Source organism: Medicago sativa, chromosome 4 (genome assembly GCF_051527215.1).
Source record: "Medicago sativa cultivar Bolivia chromosome 4, Bolivia_mono, whole genome shotgun sequence".
NCBI lineage: Eukaryota > Viridiplantae > Streptophyta > Magnoliopsida > Fabales > Fabaceae > Medicago > Medicago sativa.
The window spans coordinates 9857997-9871596 of NC_140752.1; the positions used below are offsets into that span (position 1 = coordinate 9857997).

General features: G+C 33.5%; 3 protein-coding genes across 3 annotated transcripts; 1 reads left to right on the forward strand and 2 right to left on the reverse strand.

The window, feature by feature from the left end:
- Positions 1-1145: 1145 nt before the first annotated feature.
- LOC146926150 (LOW protein: ATP-dependent RNA helicase-like protein) lies at positions 1146-2055 on the reverse strand. The gene has a single exon (XM_085758539.1). It carries the CDS (start codon positions 1922-1924, stop codon positions 1307-1309), a length of 618 nt encoding a protein of 205 aa, XP_085614665.1. The 5' UTR covers positions 1925-2055; the 3' UTR covers positions 1146-1306.
- A 1885-nt stretch (positions 2056-3940) lies between these two features.
- On the reverse strand, positions 3941-9680 carry LOC146926151 (RAD3-like DNA-binding helicase protein). The gene is made up of 9 exons (XM_085758538.1): positions 9327-9680; positions 8640-9206; positions 8448-8536; positions 7267-7620; positions 6569-6871; positions 6207-6455; positions 5893-6114; positions 5029-5602; positions 3941-4435 (listed from the first exon to the last, which is right to left on the reverse strand). Exons 1-9 carry the CDS (start codon positions 9469-9471, stop codon positions 4224-4226), a joined length of 2715 nt encoding a protein of 904 aa, XP_085614664.1. The 5' UTR covers positions 9472-9680; the 3' UTR covers positions 3941-4223.
- A 1358-nt stretch (positions 9681-11038) lies between these two features.
- On the forward strand, positions 11039-12764 carry LOC146926152 (large ribosomal subunit protein eL37x). Its single transcript, XM_085758543.1, has 4 exons — positions 11039-11084; positions 11181-11316; positions 11465-11566; positions 12515-12764. The coding sequence occupies exons 1-4, from the start codon at positions 11082-11084 to the stop codon at positions 12559-12561; spliced, it is 288 nt and encodes a 95-aa protein (XP_085614669.1). The 5' UTR covers positions 11039-11081; the 3' UTR covers positions 12562-12764.
- Positions 12765-13600: the final 836 nt, after the last annotated feature.

Here is a 13600-nt window from a genome sequence, read left to right on the forward strand (position 1 = left end):
CACTCAAATTTTGATTAAATTTTAAGAGGCTAAAAATCTAAAATGATTTTTTTATTAAACTCCCCCTGCCCTTATAGCACTTTGATAGAAATATTTTATTAAAATGACCAATTGATGTTTTGTGAAATTTGAGTTTGATGGTATCTATTTCTTTCAATAACAAATTTTACATTAGGTACTCATCTTTGTTCTTATTCTGGTCTGGTGTATTGTGAAATAATCTATTTTGGTTTATTTTATAAGTGATGTTGTAGAAATGTTCTGTAGTTAGACAATTTAGTAGATTCTGTTAAAATGTGAAATGGTTAGGTTACAGTAATTCTGGCAATATTGTTTGCCACAGGGTTTTGGTTTGGTATGTTAAATTTTGGTATTTTCAATGTCAATCAGAAAGGAATCAAGTTCACAATTCTCATATAAAAGTGTAGAGATATGTCCTAACTGTAATATCCTTAATTGATTTGGATGGAATGATGTGTTCCAGTCACGAGTTTATACGTTATTTTGGTCTTAACCTTTCCGTTCCCAAGGAATCTTGTTAATCGGAGTTCAATCGGATGCATTGTCCACTTCAGCATTAGGATATACATCACATGACTCCACGAAATCTCTATCTAATTTCGGGATGTTATACTACCGCGGGCTATTACAAGGCAAAGGAATCCTCTGTGCAGATCAGCAGCTAATGGAAGGGGGGAAAACCAGATATGCATCTAATCGTACTTTATTCGATCAAGATTTTTCCCTTGCAATGATGAAACTCTCCGATCTCCGAGTTTTGACAATGCCTATGGGACAGATCCGGCGCAGTTGTTCAAAAGTTGCATGACTTCACAATTACATTCGGCTTAATAACTGTCAATTTGTATCAGCTAGAAACTTTAAAATTGTGTCATGTTTACTAACATTCTTATCAAATAACTAAACAAAATCTAAGAAAATACATTATGTTATGATCCAAGTATCTTTAAGAAATAAATAAAGATTAGGGCCTTTTTGAATCAACTTATTTAAACTTATCTACAATCATAAACACTTCTGAGACATGGGTATAAGCTGGATTTTCTAGAGATGGAGAAGAAATAAAGAAGAAAGTTAGAGATTCATATGTTGTAAGAAAACATAAAGCTCTAAACAATGGAAAATAATAAAGAAGAAAGCTTTAAATTTTAAACAATAGGAACTAAACCAAATAAAGTAAATAGTACAGAAAACTAGAGGAAATGAAAATAAGAGGCACAAAATAGTGATGTAGAATTGGTTTTTCCTATACACTAGAACATGCTTTGCATTGAGATTAAATTATTTATCTTTTATGTAACTGAACTGGACCAAGTCTTCCCTTTGAGCTTTTGAAGCTGGCAGAGGGCTGTGGAAGAGTTAAGTCTGAGTTTATGTCGATGAAAAACCTGTCAACAATATCTAGATAAACCGGACTTTTAAGGCGAGAATAGTAGTGAAGTGCTTCTTCTATGTCTAGCACATGTTCAAGATCACCTGATTCCATCATATCCAATTTCTTCATCTTCTGTGCTAACACATGTGCTCCCTTATTCATGTTTTGTGAATTCAGATCCTCCTTTTTCCTCAGTTGTGATCGTACGCTACCTTCATAAGTGCTTCTTTGTGGACTTTGTTTGGAAAAACACATGAAGTTTCCACTTCTTGCAGTATCTTCCATTGCAGGCTCTTTTCCTTTACCAAACATCTTCATTGTGCTGAGATCAGATTGCAAGATATCATAGAACTCATTGTAGAATTGGTCACTTGAGTAAGCTTTTGCATTGTCCATATTACAAAGGAAATTGAAGGAAAGAGATCTTGGAAGTTTTTGGTACCCTCCAGAGAAAAAAGACCTGAAATTTTTTAGCCTTTTGTTAAAGAAACTTTTGGTCTTGTGAATGGTTTTTCTTAGGTGCACCATTGTGAAAGAATGTGGCTCTCTCTAAATGGCTTTGTCTTCTAAAGCTGTCATAGTTTTAATCTGGTTTAGCTCTTGTATAATCTTCAATTTTGTCCTAATTCAGATTCTCAAATTAAGAGATGTGGACATGATGATAACTTGTTTGTTACTATCATAAAAAACACGAGCAAAGTGTTTCATTCTGTCCCTATCAAACTCCCTCTCTCAGCTCATGGCTATATGATAATATAAATATTAAAGGGTATGTTTGATTTTTGTTTTTATTTATAATCATACAAATGTGATTTTTGTTTTTTATTTTCAAAGTTTTATAATTAAAAATAAGAAATAAATACAGAGAATGAAAACACAGATTAAACAAGGGATCAAGATTCTGGTCACTGTCATGATGGTGGTTACTCTGATGAAGATATTTAAAGAAAAGCTTACAAGTTTGATGATTTTGATATTTAGAGTTCTAGATTTTGACAATGTGCTGTCAAAAAGCATTGATTATCAGACTAATTTATAGATGACAGCAATTTGCTTTTGATCTGCTTCACTCGTTACGCTTTCGGATCCACTCGCTCAGCTGCGCTACCTACATTCGAGCGTCAGTTCACTTCGTATTTAAGTAACATAGTCCTCAACTGTTAATTTGTAGTGTAACTTTTTGGTACTACAAAATCAATTTTAAACGATCTCAACCGTTAATTTGTGTGACACAATTACTGTATCAAATTCAAATCCTTCTAATATGAGAACACATGTAGACTTTGATCCAAAATTAATGCACCAACAAAGCAGATTCAACTTAATTCTTTTTAACAGAAAATTCAGTATGCATCACTGAAAATAATTAATGGCACACATTCTATAGTCAGAAGCACTTATTTATTTTGCAAAAACAAGAGATGTATGGTCCACATTCTATAGTAAGGTTGGCAATGAGATGAGAGCATTCCATTTACTGCAATGAATGTCACTATTGGACACTTGCCATATTTTCAATGACTCTCCCACCCACCTCTTTCCAAAATTATGAAGTTATAGCGACTAGTCTTTCAACATATTGGCATTATCTGTTGCTTTCTTGAAAAATTGTGTCCAGTGGAAAGCTACTCAACTTTGGCTACTGACATAACTTTGAAAGCACAAACATGGATTATAAGGACATAACGGAACAGTCTATCTTATATAGAGGATGACCATGATTTGACAAACTGATTATGAATTATGTGCACTGCAATTATATTGATGAATTATTTCAACTTCGGATAACCCATGTATACATAGGAGGGAGAGTGGGTTACCCTAACACTTTGTATAGGCTTATCTAAAAAAGAAGGTAACCATAGTATAGTTGTATTGTTTATTTAATATTTAATAAAAAACAAAAAAATCGCTTACAAAGAGTTGGCCTAAAACACTCTTCTTCCTAAGTTTTTAGTTTTAAAAAGTTATCTTTAAACAGAAAAAAAAAAAAAATTAAAAATAAAAGGCTTCTTAGGGTATCTCAGTGTGTAATGACCAAGACTAATTTTCGCACACGAATCGGCTCGAAGCCATAACCACACATTTAGTGCATGTTTGGTATTTGGTATCATAGTTAACATATCAGAGTCACGATGACTCGTTGCAATTCTGACATACCCACTGTGATACCAAACATGCACTTAAAATCTAAATTGTTTCTCGGTTGGACCACATCAATTTGATAAAAATTAAAAAATAAATTTCTATCCAAGTATATACACCTTTTTTTAATTTAATCAGTAAAAAAAGTCATGTGAAACAAATATTATAGCATTAATTCTAACATAAATTGTAGAGACTAATATTATATTAAGAAGGAAGAAAACTAATTCTATACTTCGGATATTCAAACTAAAAGTAATTCCTTAGACTAAGTGTAAAATGACATGTAAGCCTTAGCTTATTTATATCAATAGTTAACTTTTTCTAACAAATTAATCTCATCTAAAATTTATATATTGTATTTTTAAATATTGAACATTGAAATATCACATGGTATAATTCCTTAGTAAATGAGGCCTTGCGTCAAATGTTGTACTATTTGCAGCCATTATCTTATCATTGAATTGGAGATTCATCCACTAGTAAATATCTAGGGAGGCTATGAACATGATCATAAGAGTCAATTGAACCTGCTGTACAATTTCTCCTTGTTCTATCTTTTCGTGAAAAGTACTTTATGTTAAGTACTTAGTAAAAAGTATTACCAAATCAGGATAGAGTTATAAATGAATGAATGAATAATATACTGGAAATCACGGCTTTGCAAGATCTAATGCAGTGACTATTGGCAACATGTCTTTTTGAGTTTGAAAAACTGATTCAGCAACTTATGCACTTCCCCATAGTTTCTGGAAGAAGAAACGAGGCGGTCTTTTATCCAGTTGGGGAGCTTGGTGGTTGGGTGGGTAAAGCTCCTTTTTGAGGAATCAGATGCATACCTTGTGTCAACTAATAAAATAGCTGCATAGTCATTGATGTGACGAATTGCTCTACCTAAAACATAAACAAGCATTTATCAATGAAAAGGTTGGTGGAAAAACCTGTTAAGATTTAGGTACACAATGCACAACACACAGGAAATCCATAAAGATGCTAAACAGTCATTATTTCTTAATAAGTACTGGAAAACCATTGTGTTTTAGAGATGTGCAATTCAATGAAGTAGTGGATCCTCCGAGAGGTTTAACTCTCACTGTATGCAGCATCAAACATCTTAATCGAGACTATAGGGTTATTTGAAAGTACCGTCAATTTAGTCTTTGAAATTGTACACATAACACGATTTGGTCATTGTAGCGAAACTTCAAAATGATCTTGAAATAAAATGAAGAAAAAAAAAAAATCACTATCATGATTGTCTCCATGTGATAGCAATAATTTCAAATTTTAAGATCACTTTATAATATGTTAATTACAAAGATCAAATTGTCAGATTCCTATAATTTCAATGACCAAATTTGTGATTCATTCATCTTATTTTTCAACAAACAATTTAAAGTAGCGACAATTCCACCAATCAGTGCTTAACCTTTTGAGATATTTACATTCTGCAAAATTACATTTTTGGGGTTATTGTGAGCACGTACCTATTGATTGATTTACAGCTTTCATGCAGAGATTCTCATAATACTCTTTCCCCCTGTGACTGCAACTTCTTAATATGCCAAAGCCACCTTGTATATCTCCACCATATACATCATAACTAGCAGAAAAACCAGGATTTTCAAGGGACTTGGAATTTCTAAAACCATCAATATGTTTTATCCTCTCCAATAACTCAATGTCAGATGGGCTAGCATATGGCAGACCAACCATGATTACGCATCGACCCATTCCATCACTCAAGTTGATCCCTTCAGATAACTTTGCACCAACAACAGCTAGGAGTACTGCACCAGTATGAGATGCTTGGTTCACTTCTGAATTCACACTTGATGGAGTATAAATGGTATCTTTATATTCCTTGAGAACAGATTCAACGTCCGTATTGTTTCTAGGCTCTCTAAAGACACGCTTCCTCTTTGTAATCCTTTTAAGGATGCCAGAAGATTCCCAGTTTTCATACACTCTACTTTCATAATCAAAAGAAGGGAAGAAGACCACAATTCCTTGAGGAACCACAGTCACCAAGTTGCATAACAAAAGACCTAGTTCTCGCATCTGTAATGCACAAGATGCACCATAATTAGTTATTTTCCACATTTTAATAGGTCCATATGGTTCTCAAAAGACAGTTCTAATTTTCTTTACGCATAAAAAGTTTCAAGAATTCTGTCGCATTTCTTTTCCGCAATGCAAAACAATTGATCCAAATTCTGTGTTAACTATTAAAATAATTTTGGTTTCTATGGTTATTTCAAAAATATCAAAAAACAAGTTCTGCTCTTTCTTTTTCAAGTGAAAAACCTTTTAGCTATAAGAATGATGGATGAGAGCAATGATATGCTCACCATGTCTGCTGAGCTCCTGGAGCTGTAGCTAAAATCAAAAGAGCGGCCAGTAGGTCCACGGGAAACTGCGATTGGCAAAATGCTCTCTGGAGGGACAATATGACCACAAGAAAAGAAATGCAACTTATTGGGTGGTAACCATGGAAAGAGTCTCTCCCTTGTCTCTTCTATTGGCTGAAGTGTTCCCCCAACTAACACGACGGCATGTGCTTCATCTACAATCTATTGAAAGTTTCAAAGTTATCATTTATTTTGTCCATTATTTGTAAGGAAAATAAAATTGCTCTATAAAGTCCTTTCTAATTAACACAAACCTCGGAGAAAATCTTCTCTGCACTGAGCATAACATATTTAATATAGCCTTGACCTTGCTTCCTTGAGCTTGTTGAACTAGACCTGGAAATTATCATCCTTCCATCACTGTCCTTGTTAACAAGTGATAGCAACATGGCAGCTAATGCCTGGAAAGCGGACTGACAGCTTCCATCTTCACCGTGTTCCCCTGTTATATTAAGTGCTGATACCTTCTCCAATGTAGCCATCTTTTCTCCATAACCACTAACCTGGAAAATCAAGTAAACTTTTACATCAAAAAATGACAGCAGAAGATTCAGAAACATCGCGTGGAATTCTGTTGTGTCAGAAGAAAATGTAAATATTTAGTAGCGAGATTCACCTTGTGCATGATATTGCTTTCCTTTATGTACGTTAGCAATTTGACCAGGTTGATATTGTCAATATTTAGTTCAAATATAAAATCATTGATGGACATAGTAAAATCGGAGGCTCTCCTTTCTTCAGAAGCCTGTTCCGTATCACGGCATGAATCTATGAGATTTCCATCTTTCTCGTTTAGTAGTACTCGGAGAAATGCTTGTATAAGGACCATCAGAGTTTGAATATATCTCCTATTAGCAGGTCCCAAAAGGTTCCGGAATCTCACAAAGTACCGCTCTACGTGGCGATGCACGTTCTCTAGCTGTATAAACAGAGAACTATCATCTATCAATGCACGGTAAAATCAAAACTAAACATCCAAAACATTGGTGTCTAAACGAAATAACTCTTGAGATGTCTAACACTAAAGACACGTTAATTGACCAAAAAATGTATCAGAATTCAAAATCCTTAAAATCCCTTCATTTTGTAGGCTTTCAAATCAATCACCCCAAATGAAACCTTCCCTTAGTTCATATGATTTGGAAGGCTGAGAATTTGGGTAGAGTCCTTAAGTTAAAGTTTTGGTAGTTGCTTCCTCATCCCACAAAAAATACAGAGTATACTGATTGCTGATGCAAATGGCAAGTTTATACAAGCGTATAAAAGAAACTAGTAAAACTTCAACCAAGGTGGAGATGGAAATGACAAACATACCTGCGATAAAGTAAGTTTGGAGTCGTACATGTTGATGAGTGAATCAGCCAAATTATGAGCCTCGTCTATTATAACAATGTTTGATTTCAAATTTAGACCAAGTGCTTCACGAGATGATTTTGAAAGAAGAGATTGATATGGTAGGACCACGAGATCAACTCTCCGAACCATGCTTCTAGAGCCATAATATGGACAAGTTCCCATAGTTCTTCCAAGGTTAGCAAGATCTTCAATATCCAAAGGCCCTTGTTGAGATACCTCATTCCTGAATTCTTGTTGTAGTCTACGTTTTCTAAGCATTGGGCAACCAGTGGAGGCCTTCGTTCTGCGTGCTCCTGTACCTTCTTTTAAGTTCTGCAAGAAAGAACAAGCAATGTTCCAGAGACATTAGTACAAAAATCTATATTATTAACTTGATTTTTCAAATGTAAAAAACTTTTTGTAACACTAGGTAGTGAGTAGGATACTTAGAAGCTCAATTAGAATAATTTTTTTGCATAGAGGTTAGAAATACATATGGTTTGATCTTCAATTTATATTTCTTAATATAACTTTTTTTTGTTTTGGTTATTCAGCTATGCACACAGACCAATATTATTATTTCAATGTTGAACTAGTAAAAGCACCAATACTGAAGGTTCATCAATATATATCATCCTGGCAAAAAGAGTAAATGTAGAAACCATGATCAAACGGAAATATCAAGCATCTATAAGATCTTGAGCACAATCTTCTTGTTCTAAATGAGGACACGTGCAAATTCAACTATTTATGATTATTGACAAAGTCAAGCATGCATAGTTGCATCACAAATATCCTCGGTTAAAATGAAGAGAAGGCATTAAGTCATTTTCAATATTAAGGTACCACATGCTTGTTCCAAAAAACAATAATAGATCCTTAGCCTAGTTTAAACCACCTTCTAGTGTATGAAAGCTTCTCAGTCAAAAGAAGTTAATAGTTCTTTCTTCCCTGACAAAAATTTGAGTAAGCTTGCATATGTTTTAACAGAAGTTAAACAAAAGTGCTTTTGAAAAAAGCAATGCATGATACAAGAAGCCGTTATTTTAAAAGCTCATATTTATTGCAATATTCTTTTAATATTTCTGCTTTCATGAGTGTCTAAGAAATTGATCCAAACCACTTCATAGTCTATAACCTAAAATCCAAACTCCACACACCTTAACTTTTGTAGCATCATTTTTCTTTTTCTTTTGGAGTTCCAAGCATCTCTCGTTTATGCGAGTCGAATTTCCAAGTGCAAGCACTTCTGTAAAACACACAACATACAAACATTTGTAACAACATCAGCATGATCAAGTAATTAAAAGGAAAACAAAAAATAACTTTCCAGATTAAGCAAATTTCCAAACCTTGATTAATACAGAGATTCTTCCTTGAACCTAAACTCACAACACCCATCTCATCAGCAAACACTGTCTTCTTCAACTCCTTTACAAACTGTGAAAGCTGCGAATGCGTCCTACTACAAAAATAAACCTTCAACTTCTTCTCATCTTCCTCCTCCTCATCATCACCAGACTCGTCTTCACTCGAAGAACTAAAACCACTTTTACTCGCTTTCCTCTTTGACGCTCCACTACTACCCTCATCTTCACTCTCATACTCATCAAGTAAAAACTCCTCTTCATTATTACCCACTTCATCAATTTTCTTCTTCAAATCACCACTATTCTTTTTTCTATAATCATTATCAGATTTTCCTAACACAGACGTAAATTTTTCCTTCTTAATCTTACTTTTTTTCTCTTTCTGATCATTTTTGTTGACAGCAAAATCTCTCATCCAATCAGGTTCATCATCTGAACCCTGATTCTTCCCACTCACAGACCCTAAAGCAGTTTCTTCTTCTTCTTGTCGACGCTGATTGAGTACCCATTGTAAAGCACTACAAATTACACTCATGGTTTTACCAGTACCTTCATAGTCACAATAACATAATCAAAATCTCAATTTCAATTTTTTGAATTAAAACAAAATTTAAAAAAAAAATGAAAAAAAAAAATGGAAATTGAACTGAAACAGCAGAATGATCGTACCGGTTGGGCTTTCTAGCATGGAGATGCCGCCATGATTGAGAGATTGATAAAGAGCGTTCATGAAATCGATTTGGATGGAATAGGGTTTGAAAGGGAAAGCTGAGAAATTAGGGTTTTGTTCTTCTTTCTTGGTAATGTTTTCCATTTTCGATTTTCGATTATGGTTAGTTACGAATAAGGATTCAGTGTAATAGAAGAAGTATTATTATTAGTAGTGATATGTTAATCTTTCTTTCGTTTTTTCATTGAAGTTAAGTGGAGTCTTCGCGCCATGGAAATGGCGCCAACTATTTTCATCATTTTTTCTTTTTTCCTTTTTTTTTTTTTTTATTTGTCAATTAAAAGGTGAAAACTCATTTTGATCCCTCACTCACATAAATGGAGGTTCCGCGATAATCAACAGAAAATATAAATTTTATCAGTCTTTAGTCTTTGAAGACAATTTATGTGTAAAAATGTTAGGGATTAATTTAAATTTATTTTATGTTCAAATTAAATTAATTTGAAAGAAAATTGTGATGACCAAATTGATTGTTCAGTGTTCACTATAAATTAAGATTAAATTTTGAGACTGGGGATAGGAATAGTTTAAGCATAGAGAAAAATTAATGTTATTCTTTTTATAAGTTTATCAATGTTGATTCTTTGGGAATAGTTGTTACGAACGTTTTTGTGCGAAGAAATGGAGCAAAAAGTAAAGTGAAGAACTAGGTACGACCAGACTCGTCATTACCAATGATGTGTACTATAAATTGCGTGCTCCGAGTTCATAGAGATTTGTGTTGCATGCTACAAGGGTCGCGTTGCAAGAATCTGAAGGAAAGGCATCACGATTATCCTTGTCACAAAACCACCCTGCGAGTTTTATGCTCACGTCGTGGGCTAACTTTTTGTAAATGTGGAAACTTGTTGTATTGTTGAATAAATATGACAACTAATTTGAAGAATGTCGTATGCATTTGTCGGGAATCAAAATTTCAATGAAGAATCAAGTTTGGGTGGCTAAGAAAGTGTTTTGCAAGTTTGAAAACACAAAAAAAAAAAAAAAAAAAAAAAAAAGACTGGCATAATGGTTTTTTGTTGTCCTTTGATAGAACTATAAACAACATTCAACAAGCTTTTCTCAATGGACAAACTTAAATTCTAAACGAGAACAAATAGAGATGCCATAAAATATTGGTTATAACTCAACTTAACCAATACCACAACAGCTTAAACCAAAAATAAAGAGGACAATGCCTCGACGTTCACTTAAAACTCCTAAACAAGAAGTTTTTCAAAGAACAAAAGAATAACTTTGATCGACGGAGTTCAATCGATAAAAATTATTGAAATTACTAAATCGGATTTCCTAATCGAAATTCGAATCCCTATTATTTTACTTTTTTGTGAGTTTTCATTGACTATTGTCATTACGTCTAAATGCTTAAAAAAATATTATGAAAAATTGCATGAATATTTCTGATTGTATCCTAAACCAAAGATAATTTATCATTGAAAATAACTACAAAACAAACGTCATCCAGTACAATATATACCATTTATCCCTTTACTGATTATTAACCAAACATCCTTACATAATTAAATGGGTGCTGAAAGAACAAATTTATAGAAAAAAACTGGGCCACATTAAGGCCCATATGTTAAAAACAGACCCGAAAACCCATTTGAGTTCATATATAAATTCTCTCTCTTCTTAACGCAGACTCTCTGATTAGGGTTTGCCACCTGCTTCTTCTTCGTCTACATACAACAATGGTATTTTGCATTCTCTCTTCTCTCTCTCTCTCTCCTTCGATCCAAAACCCCAGTTTCATTACAGTGTCTGAATCGATTATTGAATGATTTTTGCAGGGTAAGGGAACAGGCAGTTTTGGTAAGAGAAGGAACAAGACCCACACACTTTGTGTTAGGTGTGGCCGTCGCAGTTTCCATCTCCAGAAGAGTCGCTGCTCAGCATGTGCTTATCCAGCTGCACGTGTCAGGAAATGTAAGTTTTTTTTTGTCAAAATTCGATTTTTGTGTTTTTAGATTTAGGGTTTAAGTTCAGGAAATGGAAGTGTTTTTTGATTTTCGAAAATGGGTTTTTGTCAAAATTTGATTTTTGAATTTGGGCGTTTTGTATTGTGTGATTTCAGATAACTGGAGTGAGAAGGCTATTAGGAGAAAGACCACTGGAACTGGTAGGATGAGGTACTTGAGGAACGTGCCTCGCAGATTCAAGAGTGGATTCAGAGAAGGTAATTTTTTCTTTAATCAATTTCCTGTGTTTAGTTTTTCTAGCACGTGCAATGCTTTAAATGTATAATGATTAAGCAATAATTTATGAATCGATAGATGAATAACTGTTAAGTTCATAAAGTAAAATGTTTTGTATTTGATTTAATTGATTGATCAATCAGGGTGATTTTTCTAGAATTATCATTTTTTTGGTACGCTAGAATGAGCAACTTTACAATATGATTTAATTGATAATATCATTATCAATAGATGAATGACTGTTAAGCTTAAACTTCTGTGTGTTACTGAATGAGTTGATTTAGGAGAGCCAAATCTCTTTATTTAGGTGTAGCAACTTTCTTGGGTTTGTGTTTTGTTAAAATGATTACAATGATCAAGTCCCTGCATTGGATATTCAGCTTATTTGCACAATAACTGCTGCTCATGCATAAGCTTGCATACGCTATTTTTAACAGCAAAAGAAAAAGTAACGTTAAATTATTTTTATATATGGTATAAGTTGTTTTATAAGCTATATTTAAGAAACTTGTGAAAAATAAGTTGAAAAAACCTAATAAAAATGGTCATAAGCTGTTTCATAAGTTCTCACAACTTATGTTAGTAGATAAGTTCAACTAAGGCAATCCATGCAGGTTCTAATTTAGCTCAGTTGGATCTTGGTTCTTTTAGGTGTGTTATTCTGTTTGTATTGAAATATTATTATGATTATAATACGTTAAATGTTAATTTTTACATGTTTTACTATAGGTGTGTTATTTTATAAGCGCCAAATCTCTGTTTTAAGTGAATTATTTGTTTGTTTGTGTATTTTGCTAATGTGAGCTCTTTTAGTTCTGTTTTTTTAGCTTTTGTTAGCATGATTGTATGGAAGTAGTTAAATCACTTTCTGAGTTGTTATTTTTTCTGGATTATTTTTTTGTTGATATGATTATTATTGTTTAAACCAGGTACTGAAGCTGCACCCAGGAACAAGGGAGCAGCTGCTTCTACCTAAGTCTTTGGAACATTGCTTTTTGCTGGGCTAATTAATGATAGGAGTTAAGATTTTTGTTTAGGGGCATGGATCTTTTGAACAATATTCCATCTGTTGTTTTCATTTCCCTTCTTTCAATATGAATTTAATTATGTTACAATGTCAGGATTGCAAGACATTTTTGTTGTTAAATGAGAATTTGAGTTGGATATTTCTGATTATTAGTTCCTTGTTTCCATGAGTATTTTTTGTTATTATAACACGTGACTTGAGTTGGCCGGTTTATTGTTTGGATAAGGGTAAACCTAGGTTTCGCTTAGCATGATCCTAAACATTTAGGTTATTGCTTCTATCTTGTTTATTGGTATTTATTGATAACAAATAGTGGTACATGCATGTCAATTAGAACAACATAAGCCTTGTTGGTGTCAAGGGCATGCTTGCATACTAAACTGAGCTTGATGGTTTTATTTGTTGATTATGTTTGAAGTTCATAGGTTTTGTTATGTTCTGGTAAAATTTAGCCATTAGCTATGCACCTCCGTATAATTTGAACATCTTTATGTTGATTTTATTATTTCACTTCCTTTTTCATTATCCATTGTTACCTGAAAAGATAGCTGTTTCATGTTATGCCATTCTGCTGTTGGTTTAATTTTATCTTGAATTACGAAACATGTTGTGAGCTAGTCATGTGTGTGAAATGTTGTATATGAACCCAATAATTGTAGGCAATGTATCGTTTGTTCCAGATAACTGCATATCTCCTTCATGCTCACCTATTGTTTTAACTCAATAAGGGCATATGCCTATGCTTTTGAAACCAACCCAATTTAGAGGAACAGTATTAGAAATAGCGCCTATACAAAAGTCAATATTTTTTAGTCAGTGGTGTCGTCACCAATTTAGGCTATGTGAATGGAATGTTTGGATTGGTTATGCGTGATAGAATCCATTACCATCCTCTCCTCCCATTTGGTGCGTATGCAGTGAAAGGGAAAACGTTAATAATATAACTACTGTTGTCCTTATTTTCTATTTTATAGTGTTTTGATCCTTC

Bases quoted from the DNA above. Each gene is read 5' to 3' on its own strand.
- LOC146926150 (XM_085758539.1), bottom strand. From the start codon at position 1,924: ATGGTGCACCTAAGAAAAACCATTCACAAGACCAAAAGTTTCTTTAAC.
- LOC146926151 (XM_085758538.1), bottom strand. From the start codon at position 9,471: ATGGAAAACATTACCAAGAAAGAAGAACAAAACCCTAATTTCTCAGCT. The intron at 8,537-8,639 runs GTTTGGAAATTT...TGTGTTTTACAG, and splicing joins GAATCTCTGTATTAATCAAG to AAGTGCTTGCACTTGGAAAT. The intron at 6,456-6,568 runs GTGAATCTCGCT...TTGATTTTCCAG, and splicing joins AAAGCAATATCATGCACAAG to GTTAGTGGTTATGGAGAAAA.
- LOC146926152 (XM_085758543.1), top strand. The intron at 11,317-11,464 runs GTAAGTTTTTTT...GTGTGATTTCAG, and splicing joins AGCTGCACGTGTCAGGAAAT to ATAACTGGAGTGAGAAGGCT. The intron at 11,567-12,514 runs GTAATTTTTTCT...TGTTTAAACCAG, and splicing joins CAAGAGTGGATTCAGAGAAG to GTACTGAAGCTGCACCCAGG.